At 60.4% G+C, this 15899-nt stretch overlaps 1 protein-coding gene across 2 annotated transcripts in view; it reads left to right on the forward strand.

Moving 5' to 3' along the window:
- LOC117639560 overlaps positions 1-15899 on the forward strand; it is a 72275-nt gene that overhangs the window by 40780 nt on the left and 15596 nt on the right. For both annotated transcript variants that reach the window (XM_034375353.1, XM_034375354.1), the window contains exons 2-3: positions 1070-1265; positions 7420-7592. In XM_034375353.1, the coding sequence (XP_034231244.1) occupies positions 1070-1265; positions 7420-7592 (369 nt within the window). The remainder of the gene's footprint in view (positions 1-1069; positions 1266-7419; positions 7593-15899) is intronic.

The following is a 15899-nucleotide window of genomic DNA, read 5'->3' on the forward strand; positions in this document are numbered from 1 at the left end:
CAATCAAAGTGAATCTCTCCCACCGCTCGATCCTGGAACCCTGGAACCTTGAGCGTGCCGGCGGCGAGGTGGGCTGTCCAGCAAAGAGGTAGTAGTATCGGACATGGAAGTGGCAAATTTGTCGCCTTAACGTTCCACTGTGGAGTCAAATTTGGCACTGCAAGTGAAGGCTATGTCTCCGACTAAACCTTAGCCGCAGCCAAAACCACTAATGCATCCCCCACCACCACTAGAAAAAGAAGTGCAAAGAAAAAGGCTTGTCATTTTTTTTTTTTTGGCCTTACATGAGTGTCGGCAGCAGAGCGAAAACAAAGCAAATAAGCTGTTGGCGGCGGAACGCGACGCGGAGGTGCCGGGAGAGGCACCCTGCTTCTCGGAGCACGGCGAGCGAGGCGCCGGTCCGCCGGTTACCGAATTCCTGCAGCCTGCAGGGCCAGCAGGGCCCAGATTGGCTGTCATTACGACCGCTGCCGCTGCCTACCTGGGGTCATATCCGGCGGGGCGGGGCGTGGCGTGATTGGGGGTGGCGGGCCAGGGCCACGGCGGCGCCGTCCTCGGACTGATATTTGTTTTGGAGTGGAACGCGCGGGCCGAACGCGTCCTTGGGGCCCTGGAGCCGCGGCGGGGCCGCCGTGGGCCCTTTCGGGGGCCCTGCGTCATTACAGCGTCGCTCTGTCTCTCTCGCGCGGTGCCCCGCGAGTGCGAGAGAGACGGGCCGGACCTACCGGGAAGGCAAGCGAAGGGCGAGACCAGGCAGCCAGCGAGTGAATGAATGAATGAGTCAACCTGCGTACGACGCAACAGCAAAAAAGAATGAAGGGGAACAGAAAATTCCGAATGAAAAATGAATGAGATCGTGGGCGGCGGGTGCGCGAGACTCACGAGACGGACAAGCGGGCATGTATATCACCGATGCGTTCTTCGTTCCTTAATCAGCGCTGAGTGAACATGACGTCTGCCTCTCTCGCATTCACAGGCGACGCCCCACGAGTGCGAGAGGGACAGAGTAACGAGCCTGCTGCCTGGTGGTCGTGGTTCTAAAGCCGACTCTGCTTGGTTCTCGTTGCAGGTACGGCGGGATGCTACTTCCCCGCGGAGCTGCAGGGCCAGTTCGTGATGCAGCTGCAGTTCCAGGGCACGCAGGCCCTGGCGCAGGCTGGCATCGGGCACGTCCAGTACTCGCAGGTCAACATCAGCTCGGACAACATCCCCATCTGGGGCCGCTGCCACCGCCGCATCGGCAACAACGTCATCCTGCTGGACAGGTGAGTCAACCTCCACGGAGGTTCAGACGACTTCAGACGCGTTTTGAGCTCCAGAGTCGCTAAACAGGACTCGAACCCCACCTGTGACCCCACCAACAGGCTCGGACTGGCCAGGGCAGACAGGCAGAAAAATCTGCCGGGGCCTTTCGGGTTTGGGACCAGTAACGTCACAAAGTTGGTCAAAGAGTCCTAGTATATATAGGACGAAAGTAGCCGTTTTCGCTGATTTTGGGCGGCCACTGCGTCCGATCTAATTGCGGTCAACGGCCTCCCTCGACGCCCTAGTATTCTTAAGACCCTACTCTTTCATGCCCTGCATCGGGAAGACGTTGACCACAACGATTTTGGCTTTGACCGCAACGATTTTCCGACTAAGTTGGTCAAAAAGTGGTCGAATCTCGGAAATTTGCTGATTTTGCTGACTTTGGATGGCCACTGTGTCCAATCTAGTCGCCGTAGAAGGCCTCCCTCGACGTCCTAGTATTCTTAAGACCCTACTCTTTCATGCCCTGTATCGGGAAGACGTTGACCACAACGATTTTGGCTTTGACCGCAACGACTTTCCGACTAAGTTGGTCAAAAAATGGTCGAATCTCGGAAATTTGCTGATTTTGCTGACTTTTGGGTGGCCCCTGTGTCCAATCTAGTCGCCGTAGAAGGCCTCCCTCGACGCCCTAGTATTCTTAAGACCCTACTCTTTCATGCCCTGTATCGGGAAGACGTTGACCACAACGTTTTTGGGCTTTGACCGCAACGACTTTCCGACTAATTTGGTCAAAAAGTGGTCGAATTCGGAAACATGCTGATTTTGCTGATTTTGGGCGGCCACTGTGTCCAATCTAGTGCCGTAAAGGCTTCCCTCGACGCCTAGTATTCTTAAGCCCCTACTTTCATCCCCTGTATCGGGAAGGCTATTGACCGCAACTATTTTGGGAGCGGTAGCCTCACAAAGTTGGTCATAAAGGGGTAAAAACAAATGATGATCGGGCCCTTTTTGGCGGTCTTATCCGCTGGGGACTTTTGGGGGCCAGTCCGAGCCTGCCCACCAATGGATTCCTCGTTCGGAGAGCAATCCATTGGTGGGGTCACACGTTAGATTCGAGTGTCATTTCAAAACTGGAGCTCCTTTGTTTATTGCGTCCACAAATTTGATGAGATTCGTTGTGTGGAAAATTAGCCTTGGTGGTCGTCAAGTGACAACCAAAGTCTCGACAGACGACACTGTAATGAATCTACATCAGCCGCCTGTCAAGCCGCCTGATGCGCAGCCGCTATCAACCTCACGTTTGCAGCTTCTTCTTCTCCTTCCTCCTCGATAACACCTTCGCCGGAAATTTCCTCGCACTGCGCCCCCCCCCCCCCCTCTCTAACCCGTGAAGGGCTTCATCTGGCGAGCGGGTCCCTCTCGTTGTTTCTTTTGCCTGCCCCTTTCCGGCGGTCGAAAGGGTTTTCGGAACCACCTGTTGCTGCCTCCACTCCCGGGTCCCAGCGAGTCAGTGGCCCATTCGTTCCGCCGTCGCTCCGTCTCTCTCGCACCCTCACGGTCCGCCCCGCGAGAGAGACAGAGCGACGAGCGTGGAGCAGGCAGCAGCGCGGGCATTCCGGGCGACAATGTTGGCGGCTGCGCGGCGAGCGCACCGGACGATGCGCGTTTTCGTCGCTCTGTCTCTGTCGCACCGCCGCGGCCCCCCGGTGCGCCCCGCGAGTGCGAGAGAGACAGAAGAGCAGTGCGGGCCGTAGCGCCGCTCTGCGTGTCGCGCGGTATCGGCGCCGGGAATCAAAGGTTATTTGGAACGCAGAGAGAGAGACAGAGATAGGCGAAGCGAGTAGGCAAGGCGAAAGATATAGGCAAGGCGAGTGGCTAAACGAGACTCAACGAGATAGGCAAACCGAGATGCAACGCGCCACGGCGGCGGCACTGCCACAGGCATTTTTTTGGACCTGTCGCATTCGCAGATCCTTATCCGTTTGGCCACGATAAACCGCGCGCCCGGCCGGAGCACTCACTGTAGGTGTGTGTGTGTGTGTGTGTGTGTGTGTGTGTGTGTGTGTGTGAGGGGCCGTGTTCGTTCGGGGACATTGTTATCGATAGCTGATTACATCGATTGGATCTGACACTCTGGGTATTGTCCTCGCCGACCCGAATGAATGCTGTAAATCGGGAAATCTGATTGGAAGCGGATTTGAGGAGAATGCGCGCCGCACCGTATAAATCTCGCTTTATCTTTATTTTTCGGACCGCTAACATGCCCAAGTGGCCGCGGCTCGTTTCTTTATTTATCTGTTTGTTTATTTATTTGACCGCGTCGTTTGGCATGTTAGTTTCTGCCTTCGGTTCTTCGGGATTCGGGGAAGGCGCGCTGGGTTGCCGATCGGGGTTAGGCCGCAGTGACGAAAACAACGTGTTCATGCCCGCTGTTCGTTCCCTGCCATAGAGCCACACTAAACTCCAACTATTCGGGCCCGTTTCGATGAGTCAGTCTGCTCTGCGAGCGAAGACGTGTGTAAATTTCTCCCCGGCCATCACTCTCGCCAGGGACTTCTAGGAGGAGGAGGACCGCGGGAGGACGCTGCCCTGGCCGCGGGGGGCGCCTGCCTGCCCCTCCGGCCCCCACACTGGAACCAGCTGGAACACCGGAGTCTTGTTTCCGGTGAAAGGGCCCCAGCGTGTGTTTGGGAACTTCAGTCACACCGTCACACACACACACTCACACACGGAGACAAGTGGAGTGTCTTTGGCACATTCCGATGGGGTGAGAATGGCGCCGGCTGGTGCCATTCTTGAAAAGAAAACAATCGCGTGCTAGGCGCTCGTTTTGCGGCCGGCGTGTGTGGCTGTGCGACTCCACCGCATAATGTCTGTGTCTACACGACCGCAAGCCGAAAGCAAATTTCTTTATATCTGTGTTTGTATGTGTGTGTGTGTCAGTGCAGTATGGGAACGGCCCCGCAAAGCCCTTCTATTCCGCAGGATGATTGACAGTTCTGAAAAAAAAAAAAAGGGACGGGCGGTGCATAGCATAGTGTCTTTTCTCTTTTCGTTACTGGCGGTCTAATTTGCCTACGGTAGTTTGAGTTTCATTTTCTGTGTGCCATGTTCCCCTGACGCATCATGGGCCAGACGCAAACGTCCTATGATCGCAAAGGTCTATGATCGCGAAGCCCCTGATGTGACCAGCCAGGCCCTGCAGTGCTTACGACGAAGGCCCTAACGAAGGCCAGCAAGGCGGCCGCGAAGGCTCAGCGAGCAGCCCATGGCGCTCGGTCGGTCGGTAACGGTCCACAGCGGAACAAAGTAACAAAGTAAAAAGATGACACAGGGAAATGTGATTAATTCGAGTCCGCGGAGGAGGAAGCGCTGCCCATTATTCGCCCTGTTCATTATGGCCGCCTTCTTTCTCTCTCTTTCTCACTGCCTCTTTCTTCCTGCGGTTTTCGTACTCACTTACTTACGCCGCGGCGTTCCGTTTGCGGCGTCGGTGGGATCCACTTGAAAATAAGGTGAAAGGAGAAATCCACGAAAAAAAATGAGAGCGAAGAGTTTGATTTTCGGGAGTGAGTCAGCGTTGAGACACATTTGCTGCATCGGGTTCTCACCATTTGAGTTTCCCTGGATGTCAAATGATAAAATCGCATTGGGATTTGAATATCGCCAGGAAATCTCGGGATAAGGTTCAAAGCAAACGAAGGGTTTCGCAGCTCCGATTTATTTTCCAAGCGATCCGCCAGGAAATTCTTTGCAATTACTGTAGGAAAGAAAAAAATTCTTGCTATAATTAAATCACCCGGCACTCTTATCATCAGGTTGGATAAAACAGGAACCTTGTTCGGCATTCTCAGTATGCGAGAAGGACAAGGACGCCAAATTCGAGGCTGGGCAAAATGGATTCACGTCGGAATACACTTTGGCTCAAGAGGACGGCCGCATGTTCTTTGCTGGCAGCCATTTGTAAGCGTGCAATGTCCCGCCGTCCACCTTGGGAGCCTGCTGCGAGTCTTGGGGACCCGACACTGCCAAAATTTGTCTTCTTTTTTGATAAAATAATATTGGACGACATTTTCATCAGTTTAAAATGATGACCGTTTCGTCCTCAAAGTGACGGCATTTTTATCAGAGCTCCTGTATATACTTATTGCATAGGAGCGACAACAATGCCAAGACCACCCTCGAACATACGCCGCGCTCCACTGTGGAAACTTTTGTTGTTATCACTTTGATGACAATGTCAAGCTAATTTTTGCCCACAAGAATGTGTTCAAACCAGTATCTAAATTTGGTCGAATCAGTGAAACGTTTTTCAGAGTGTGAGCCCGCCTGATTCGAATATTCACTTTGCCATTGAGATAAGGTTGGCGCCGCGTCGGCCGGGCTGCGTGGACGGCGTGGACGGACACCGCCTGCCCGGCCTGCACCGCCTGCACCGCATTCCAGGGGCGTTATACGGCACCCCGGCTAATTTTATTTTTCTCCTTTTCGTTTTCGTCGCTGCCGAGGATGAAAGCATACATTGTAGGCGCGCCGCCGGCCGCGCCAGGGGACAGCTGGACACCGCAGCACAGTGTGCCAGGGCCAGAAGACCGGCGAAAACTCCAGACGCGTTTTGAGCTCCAGAGTCGCTAAATGGGACTCAAACCGGACGTGTGACCGACCCCACCAATGGATTGCTCTCCGAACGAGGAATCCATTGGTGGGGTCACACGGTCGGTTCGACTCCCATTTAGCGACTCTGGAGCTGGAATTTTGACCGCCTCCACCGGTCTTCCGGCCCACTGTGCACAGGCAGGCCGAGGCAGGCACGGTTCCCAGTGGTTCCCAGCCGATAATGCTTTTGCCGCCAACTCCTTAACGGTGTAATGGTCCTCCGCCTTGTAGGGCAGCATCGATCTCGCCGCCACTACACTGCCGCGGTCCACTGCAGGGCCCCGAAGGGCCGGCAGAGGGCGCTGCGGCGCTAGGGAAGTCAACACACCGCCGCCAGCGAATCGAAAAGTGAATGGAACATCCCGCGGTGGTGTGGTCGTTCGTGAACTGGCCCGTCCGCCGCGGGCTGATTCTGTCTCTCTCGCACCCTCGCGGGGCGCCCCGTGGGTGCGAGAGAGACAGAGCGACCGCCAAGGTTTTTGATTCATGGCTATTGGCTGGCCGAGTAACGACGTCGGCGTAAACCTCGCACAGCGGAGCAGCGGAGCAGCGCCAAGCGACCCGGGTTTGTCGCCCGAGGCGCCGAGCCGGCCGGCCACAGCGGCCCGGACGCCAGGGCATAAATAGTGCCTGATTAACAGCAGAGTGCCCCGTCGCCCTGTCTCTCTCGCGCCGCAAGGGCGGTCCCCGCGAGTGCGAGGGAGAGAGCGAATCAGCAGTGGACCGCCGATTGGCGGTGTAGGAGGACGCGCCAGCACGCCGATTCCGGACAGCGCTTTCGTCGCTCTGTCTCTCTCGCACTCGCAGGCCGTCCCGCTGGTGTGCGAGAGAGACAGAAGTCGCTGCGGCGCGTAATTATGGACTTGAATTACCGCTAGACGCAGCGAGGCTGCCAGACGCGCCGCCGCCTGCACACTGTCGTCTCTCTCGCCTGATTGGAACGCGCCGTGAGTGCGAGAGAGACAGTGACGGTGCACTGCAGAGTCCCGCGCGGTTTCCAGAACTGGCTGATCAAGCTCTTGACGAGTAGCCGCGCAGCCGCGCGCACCGGCCGCGCCAGCCCGCCTCGCTCTGTCTCTCTCGCACTCGCAGGGCAGGCCGCGGGAGTGCGAGAGAGACAGCGACGAAAGCACTTGAGTCTGCCTGTCCGCCATCAAGCCCATCAAGTGGAGCTTCCTCATTTCTGCGCGCTGCGCTGCGTGCTGGTAATGGAGTCGCGAGGACCACAAAGCGCGGAGCTAGACGGCGAGCACGGCCTGCTTGAGGTCGCGCGGGGCCGCCTTGCACTTGCTCCGCGAGGCCGCCGTCGACGGCGACCTGCTTTGGCGGACGCGTTCCGCCGTTTCGCTAACCAGGACTCGAAGCGAGCGTGTGACCCCACCAATGGATTCCTCGTTCGGAGAGCAATCCATTGGTGGGGTCACACGTTCAAGTCCCATTTAGCGACTCTGGAGTATCGGTCTTCTGGCCCACTGTGCGATGTGTCCCTAATGTTCTCGTTTTCCGTTGCAGCTCCGGCAGCGCCAACTGCACGCGCTGCTTCCACCTCAAGCTGGTGGCGCGCAACGTGCTGCAGGTGCACACCGAGGAGCTCTCCAAGTGCTACACCACGGAGGAGGCGGCCATGCGGACGTGCCCCGACGAGACGACGCTCAAGACCCGCTCCAAGGAGATCCTGCTCTACAGTGAGTGTCCCCGTTTGCAAGTAGGACCAGTCGGCGGTAGAGAGACGGTGGTCTCTCTAGTCTGCCTGGAGAGTCAATCTAGCCTATCTGGAGCGCCATTGTACCTAGAGAACCTGGAGTCTCTCCAGTCCACTGTACTATTTAGAGAGTCCCGAGTCTCTCCAGCCCCTCCGCGGTCTCTCTACCTCTGACCGGGGTGGTCTGCTGATAAGGGACGCGACCCCCATCCCCGTCGGCGTGATAACCGACCGCGCTGACGCGCACCTGCGCGACTTGGGCGCCCCTCCGTCGCGCCACTGCAGTGCTCCGCCACCCACGCGGCGCGCGGTGTCACCGCGCCTCCCCTTCATGCAGGCCGCCAGCCATTATCAGGGCCAGATAAGCAGGAATGCGCCGCGTTCCCACACGCGCCGCGTCGCGCCAACGACCGATTGTCTGGTGCACTAATTAATCCTCGTGACACCGGGCCCGCCGCGCCCCGCTTTTACGGAAAGTGCATCTTTCGGCGCGGTGTTTCGTGTCGCTGGCTGTCGTCCCCGGTCGGTGCGTTTCCCCTCGCGGCACACTGCCTCCCCGTCTCCCCGTGGCGCGGGAGTGGAGGGGAGGGGAGCTAATGGTCGTTTGGTGCGCACAGGGCTGGCACGGGGGAGGAGCGGCACCAACTGTCTCGAAACGCGGAGGAAGCACGAGTAGGGCCCAGCAGGGCTGTCTCTGTCTCTCTCTCTCTCTCGCCGTCCCGTAGGGCCGAGAGAGAGAGAGAGAGAGAGAGAGAGAGAGAGAGAGAGAGAGAGAGACGCGGCACTGTTGGGAACTAGCCTACCACCACCAGGGGGTTACGCCCGTGCGCGGCGCTGGCCGCGGTGGCGGTGCACTCCGCCCAGACAGGCATTTTCATTCATTCATTCATATTTCGTTGTCCGTCCGCCACGCACGCGGAGGGCTAGACACACGTGGAGCCGGAAAGGGCAGTGGAGTGGCCGCCCGGCTGAAGGGCAGTGCAGCGCGCCGCCCCCGCCGCCCCCGCCGCCCCCGCCCTCCGTATTTGAAGAACAGCCGCCCCGTCCGCCGGCAATGCCCGGCGTGGTCGATTGGCACACTGAGTGCTGCCCCCGGTATTGTATCGTGTCGGGGGCGGGGAGGGGGTGGGGGCGGCGCGTCGCGACGGCGCCGCTCGCGCCCCGTGCTCCACCGCCCCGGCGCCTCCATCTCCGGTCCTTGTTCGGCGAGGCCGGCGGATTGCCTTGGGCGCGGTGCACGCTAGTGGCAGCGTGGCAACGCGCCAGGGAGGGGGACTTTGCAAAATTGTGTCATCAACGCGATTATCTCTGTCTCTCTCTCTCTCTCTTTGCGCTTCGTGCGCTGCCGGTGGCGGAGTCTAGTTCCAAGCGACTCGGACACCGCGCCGCGCTCCGCTTCCTGGAAAGCAGTCTGCGTGCTTTGCAGTGCCCTGGCAGTGCCTCGCGCCCCTCGCCGGCCGACTCCGAAAGCTCGGCGCGCTCTGTCTCTCTCGCACTCATGGGGGTGCCGTAGGGGTGCGAGGGAGACGGCGCGACGAGGGTGCCGTTCGGAACGGAGCCCGCTGGCCGACCGGCCAGTGTGGGCAGCACGCGCGTGACGAGGGTGGACGCGTGCGCGGCGCGGTCGCGTGGCGCTGCCGCGTGCGGTCGCCTCGGAAACAACAACAACAACTAAAACACCCTCCAGAAACCGAAAAGCAGCGAGTTTGACGTTTTCTGGAAGGCAGCGCCCGGTTCTTCGTTATTCCGAACGGGAGTTACGGCCGGACGGTCCCCGCCCGCTGCGCTGCTGCGTCCCGTGGAAAAAAAGAGAAAAACGAAAAGCACAAAAAAGAAAGAAAATCAAATTCCGAGTGAATTTGTCTCGGGTACTCGGCCGGGTGCTCTCGGCAGTACCCAAACACAAACAAGCGAGCGGGGCGGGGCGGGGCGGGGCTACAGCCGCCGGGACGTGGGCCGGAGGATGTAACGCTCGAATCCGAAACGCGTTGGGCGGACTGGGCGGAGCCCCGGAGTCCCCGAGTCAGTGTCCCCTGAGAATGGACGCCGGGAATGCCGAAAACAACGGGAAAAAAAAAAAACACATAAACGAAACTCGGAAAAGCCGGGGAAAGTGACTGAACCGCGTGACGCATGCGTTGCACTCGGTCTACGTGGAGTAGTCACACCACACATCAGGGCGAGGCGCTTGATGTTTACGTTGTTGGCCGCCGGCGGGAGTCGAACGCGCGCCTGGGAACAGAGGCAGCCTCGTAACCGACTGCGCCACTTCGGCACTGCTAAAAGTAAATGGCAAAATCCCGAAAAACAGTCGCAAGATTTTGTTTTTTACAGTGGCTTGTTCTTTCGCCGCTTCCGCTGAGAAGGAAAGTGCCCCGAAGCTTGTCGTGTTTGCGAAGTCACGGCCGTGTTCGAATCAATCGGTGTTTCGTCATTTTCCAGTGGCCCGCTTCGCCCGCATCGCCGCGGTTCCCACACCGTCCACGCCGCCGGCCCAGTCAGCCGACAGTCAGCCCACCGCGGCTCTCATTAGGAATGTTCGGAGGAGAGGGGAAAGACAAAAAGAGGAAACTCTTCCGGGATTCGAACCCGCGTCCGGCACGCCCTTCCTCACCCCGGCCGACCGTGGGACGGGACGCGGCGTCGCGACGCCCCGACGCCGCGGCACCGATTTCCGTCCCGGAGTTCCGGAACCAGAAGACCGGAGGCCCCGGAGGCAGGGGCGCAAGCTGCTGTGGCAGGCCAGGGCGGATCCAGCAGCGGGTTCAGGGGGGACACCACCACCGCGGCGCCGACTCCCCCTCCCCCTTCCCTTCTCGGTTTTCGCAGGGTGCTCCACTCTCTCTCTCTCTCTCCCTCCTAGACCGCCATGGGTGCGAGAGAGACGCAGACACGTGCTGACCCTGCGCGGAATGCGCTGTGTGCGGTGACTCCACTGCATCCGGTGCGGGCGGGGCGCCGTGGGGCGTGGCGGGGCGGGGCACCCCGGTGCAGGTGATGACGAGTGCGTCGTGCGGCAGGCCCTCGACGGCGGCGGCGGCGGCTATCCGTGTGGACTCATTCCGTGGCCCGGAGGACCCGAAGGCGAGCCCAAAGGGGAGACTAAAGGGCTGAGGGCTGGCGTCGCTGGCGAGGCGAGCCCTTGAATGGGCCAGGGGCCGTCACGGGGCGCGCCGACAAGGGAAGCGCAAGTCACGCCCCGCCCCGCCCCGCCCCGCCCCGCCCCGCGCGACAAAGTGATCCTCCCTTTGTTTCCTCGCCGCGGTCCTCGGCCCCCCTTCCCCTCCCCTTTGATCCGGGATGATCCTGGACTGCAGTGTGGTTTCCGGCTAATATCCAGCTGAATGGGCCCCGATGGGCCCCAGTGAGTGCGGCGGCCCCGGAGCGTCGCGTCGCTCTGTCTCTCTCGCACCGCAGCGGGACGCCCCTCGAGTGCGACAGAGACAGAGCGACGCCCTTCGCCTGGAGACCGCTGGACACGGCGAGTCCGGCCGGACGACAAGTCATGGAGGGCTTCTGGCTGCCTGCCGGGGGGAGGGGGGGGGCACCCCGATGGCGGCGGCGGGCCCAGCGGGGTGCCGTTTCGGCGTTTACCTCGCCGAAGGTCGAACGTCAGGGCGCTGCTTCTTCAGGCGCGTCTCCCGGCCGAAAAAGAAGCTCGGCCGGCCTGCGCCCCTGCGAGGTAGGCCGCGCGCCGACGCCGCTGTGTTACGGGTTTGCCTACGCCACAGGCGTTTCGCTCTTAAGGCGCGCGCTAGCAGACCAGGCATAAGACACGAGGTTCTGACGGAACGGCAAGTGGAGTTGGAAGTGTCTGCGTCTCTCTCTCTCTCTCCGTCCTCATCTCTTGCAAACAATGTGAGTGAGAGAGAGAGGCGACAGCGCGACGAAACTTTACCAGCGCTGTTCGGAATGGGACAACCGTTGTGTCGTTTTGACGACAGTGGTGGGTCGTCACCATCAACGGCGTCATGGTGACAGGCGTGCGCTGGACGCAATCAACACGCCCCCCCCCCCCCCCCCCAGTACACGACGGTCGGCGCGGTTTTATCGTCCGTATTTATGAAGCGGCAGTGCAGGGACTGCAGGGCTTGCCTGCCCGGACGGGGCGGCGAGCGCGCGCCGAGCCACGCCGAGCCACGCGGACGGGGCCCTGCACAGGAAACTGCCACCGTCTTCTTGTTGGTCTTGTTGGCGCGATGGCAGCGCGACGGCCCGATCAAATGGCGACCCAGCCCAGCGCGCGCGCGGAGAGAACACTGCGAGTACAGCGAGTGCACACTGTAAAAAAATGTCGTCACTTTGTACATAGCTAACTATGGATAACGTCATTTTCATTTGGGCTGAACAACAATGATGTCATGTGAGCAAAATTTGCCTCGGAATGGTCGGCAAGTGCCGATCAAACTTTTGACAGTGCAGCGGATACGAAGTAAACAGCGAGCCGGAGAGATTATTATTTGGCATGGGGGGACGGAGCGGACGACTTCTCGTTGTAAACTCCGTCTTTATGTGCTCTGTGGCCTGTGCCGTTCTCATGCCTCCGGGACTGGGCATTCCTCACAGTGCTGCTGGTTCGTGGAGGGTGCGTGCGTAGTGCTGCTGTGCGTGCTTTGTTTTTCGACTTACGACTAAACGAACTTACTACACACGCGTCTCGCTGTGGATGGAGTTGGTTAAAAAAGTCCCCCGCATACTGCAGCACCGCCTGCATTCTGAATCGGAATAATCGTTTAGTCGAAGGGCAACCTGCACCCATCGGTAGACGGTAGCTGACCACGTGCATACGTAACGACTCTGTGTGTGTGTGTGTGTGTGTGTGTGTGTGTGTGTGTGTGTGTGTGTGTGTGTGTGAAGCTGTACGTGCGCATGTATGGCTGTCGGTAGTATCCGGTGCTTTGCTCTGGTATGTGTCTCCCAGTGGCCGCCCCCCTTGCCATTCCGACCAATCACATCAGCAAGTCAAGGGGAGGGAGGGGGAGGGGGCTCTTTACTTCCTGTGCCCCCCCCCTCCAGGCCTTTCCACCCGTTTTCACCTCTTTGATGGCGGTGCGGGCGGATCGAATTAATTGAGTGCAGAATAATGAATGCGTCGGCCCTGTCCCTCATAGCGCTCTCCCTCCTCCTTTATCTCGCATTGGAGAGAGAGAGAGAGAGAGAGAGAGAGAGAGAGAGAGAGAGAGAGAGAGAGAGAGAGAGGATAACGCCCGCGTGCTGGCGCCGCGACCTGGCCGTGCCGTGCTGCAGGTGGCGCGGTGTCGGCGCCCTCAGCCTTGCCGCCAACAACAACAACATCGTGAGACTGCTGAAATTTAATTTTCCCGCTCTGTGGGCCGAACGAGTCGAAAAGGTCGGTTTTACTGTCGATCGGAACGAGTCGTCCGGGCCGTTGGCCGCGTCGGCCGTCGGCGTGTCCAGCCGTCCGGCCGGCCGGCGTGCCTACAGTGTACACGCAGTGAATCCCCACAGCCGCGCGTCCTGCGTCCTGTGCTCGCCGGAAACGATTTCAAACGGGGCCAGGATGGAGGGGGGCTCTTCCGGCAAGGCTCATGGTTGAACACCCCTCCCCCCCCCTTCCTCTTGTTTTTTCAATGTCGCTGTATTCATCAGGTCGCCATGGCGGCCAATGGGAGCCGTACGCGCGGTGCTGTACAGTAGTCCACGCTTTTCCAGCGGGAGGAATTCATGCGCAGTCCCGCGTGATGACAAAAGTGTCAAAAGTGTCAAAAGTGTGGCCAGGCCAGGCCAAAACCCTCGGTGACAGAGAGACTCCGGCAAGTGCGCTGCTAATTGAAGTAATTGGGTGCGCGCTGCTTGGGTCTGGCCGGTCCCTCGGCCCGTGCATGTCGACGTGCGCGTCTTTAGTCTTTAGTCCGCAGCCGCTGCCCCGCGGTATGCGGCCGTGGGGCCCGGCATAATTAGCAGTGCAGGGCCCACGGGGCCGGCGGGGCCGGCGGGGCCGACCGCACGGCGCACTGTGCCGCGCCACCCGCGCAGCGCGGGCCGCGTCCGGGGCAGCACGGCGGCGGGCGGCCGGGCCTCGCCCCGGGCAGCCCGGAGGCGTGGCGGCGACGTCCCGCCTCGGAGGCAGCCGCCTCGGGCCTCGGCTCGCCTCGCCGGCGGACCGGAAACTGCGGTGGCGGGGAAATTAAAAAGCTTACATTCGGATTGACTCGTCGACTCGTCGGCGGGGAGCTTATGGCTGTCATCCCGTGGCAAAGGCCCCGGCCTCCACGAGCGGCGTGGCGGCGCGGCTCACCGCATCGGATGCTAAGTCGGCACTCGGCGTCGCGGGGGGTCCCCGATCTGCATCGGGGGCGGGGCGGCGGCGGCAGCGGCGTCCCGCGGCAGGGCTGGCTTGGCGGAGGCAGCGGCGGGCTGCCCGCGTTCGGGAGGGACACCAGGGCGGCCGTCGAGACTCCACGCGACAGAGAGAGAGAGAGCGCCAGCAAAACGACACGGCATCAACGTGTCACGCGTCGCGGGGTATTGCCTATTGGTGTGTGTGTGTGTGTGTGTGTGTGTGTGTGTGTGTGTGTGTGTGTGTGTGTGTGGAAGGGGGCGCTAAGAAGGGGTGTGGCGCAGGTGCAATAGCGCGATACGGCGCCGACAGGTGTTGTTTCCCCCTCCCCTCCCCTTCCCCTCCGACCGTGACACGCTAAGCCCATGGCTGTACCACGGTGTACGGCACACATACGTGTCAAGTGGTCCATAAAGAGGCGTGGCGGCGGCGGCGGCCCCCCCCCCCCCCCACACCACCGTGTCGCATAGCTCCGTCTCTCTCGCACCCCTGCGGAGCGCCCCGCGAGCGCGAGAGAGACGGAGCGACACCGTCCCTTTTCCTCCCTTCGGCGCGTGACGAGACGTGACGAGACGTGACGAGACGTGACGAGACGTGACGAGACGTGACGAGAGTGACTGGCCGAAGGGATCCGCCGCCGTGTCCGCGTGCCCCTTGGCGCACCTCGGCGTCGACGTCGACGGCCACGTGCTGACGACGCCGCCGCGGACAAAGTGTATCTCACCGCCAATTGATTGCGAAAATGACTCGGCCCTCTTTCCCCGTGTTGCTGCGGTTCCGCGCTAACCACTACACTGTAGCGGGCGCCGACGCCGACACTGCGAAAATGGATCCGCGCGCTCATCCCGTCCGCCGCCCTTTCGTTTTCCGTGTTCTCGTTTTTGTTTTTTTCGGAGGCGGCACGAATGAGGGTCGTTCGCCCATCGACGTCACGCGACCGCCGCCACGCCACGCCACGCCACGCCACGCCACGGCGCATGTGAAGCGGAGCGGCGCGCACTCTGGCGTCGCGACGGCACCAGCCCATATCGCACCGAGAGGAGAGAGGGAGAGAGAGAGAGAGAGAGAGAGAGAGAGAGAGAGAGAGAGAGAGAGTGTTCCCGTGTGACCTTTGAGGCACGCACGGCCCTCTCGCGGCGTGCTACGCGGTGCTACGCGGTGCTACGCTGCGGCTGCGCGCCCAGATTGACGTGACAGGAAGTTGCCGTCTACTTCGCCGTGCCTGCGGGCCGCGGGATGATTCGTCGCTCTGTCTCTCTCGCACCCTCACGGGACGCCGCGTGTGCGAGAGAGACAGAGCGAGCGTCGTGTGCGGCAGCGTTTGCAGCCTGTTTCCGAACTAGCGCGTTTCTGCGGTCAGTTGGTGGCTGGGTCCGACGCTGGGCCGGTGGCACTCGCAGTGTGCCCACCTCTTGCCTAATGACCTGCTGACTCAGACCATTCCGGACCGAAGGTTCGATTCATTCATCTCAGTGGTTAGTGATTGTCATTCCCTTGGCCACTTTTTAATGTATCGTCGGTTCGTGCGCGGGGCCTCTGTCGGTCTGAATCGGCGCGTTTCGACCGCGCGTGCCGCGAGGCTTTTACAAGCCCCCCCCCTCCCCCTCCCCCTGCAGGTAGCTATGGGTAGCCGTGTAGCATACCGGTCGGCGGGGCGGGGCGGGGCGGGGCGGTGGCGCGTGACCCCCTACAGCCACGTTGTGAACCCGCACGGCTCGCGGCTCACCGCAACGCTCTATCTCTCTCTTCAGCATGCGCGGCGCGCGCGCTCTCTCTCTGCCTCTCACGTGGTTTACACACTACATTTGCTCGCAATTCGATTCACGACGGGTTTTTGAAAAAGTCAGGTCTTTTTCTTAAAATTTCCAGAGTTTTTACAAAATGATTCCCCTGAAGGTGGCGATGCTCGTCGAAGCCTCTAAAGGGCGCCGCGCCGCGCATGCCGGAGACGCCCACGCCGAGACGGATATCCAGCTGGTCCGTCTGGGC

This window comes from Thrips palmi, unplaced genomic scaffold, assembly GCF_012932325.1.
Source record: "Thrips palmi isolate BJ-2018 unplaced genomic scaffold, TpBJ-2018v1 HiC_scaffold_11, whole genome shotgun sequence".
Lineage (NCBI taxonomy): Eukaryota > Metazoa > Arthropoda > Insecta > Thysanoptera > Thripidae > Thrips > Thrips palmi.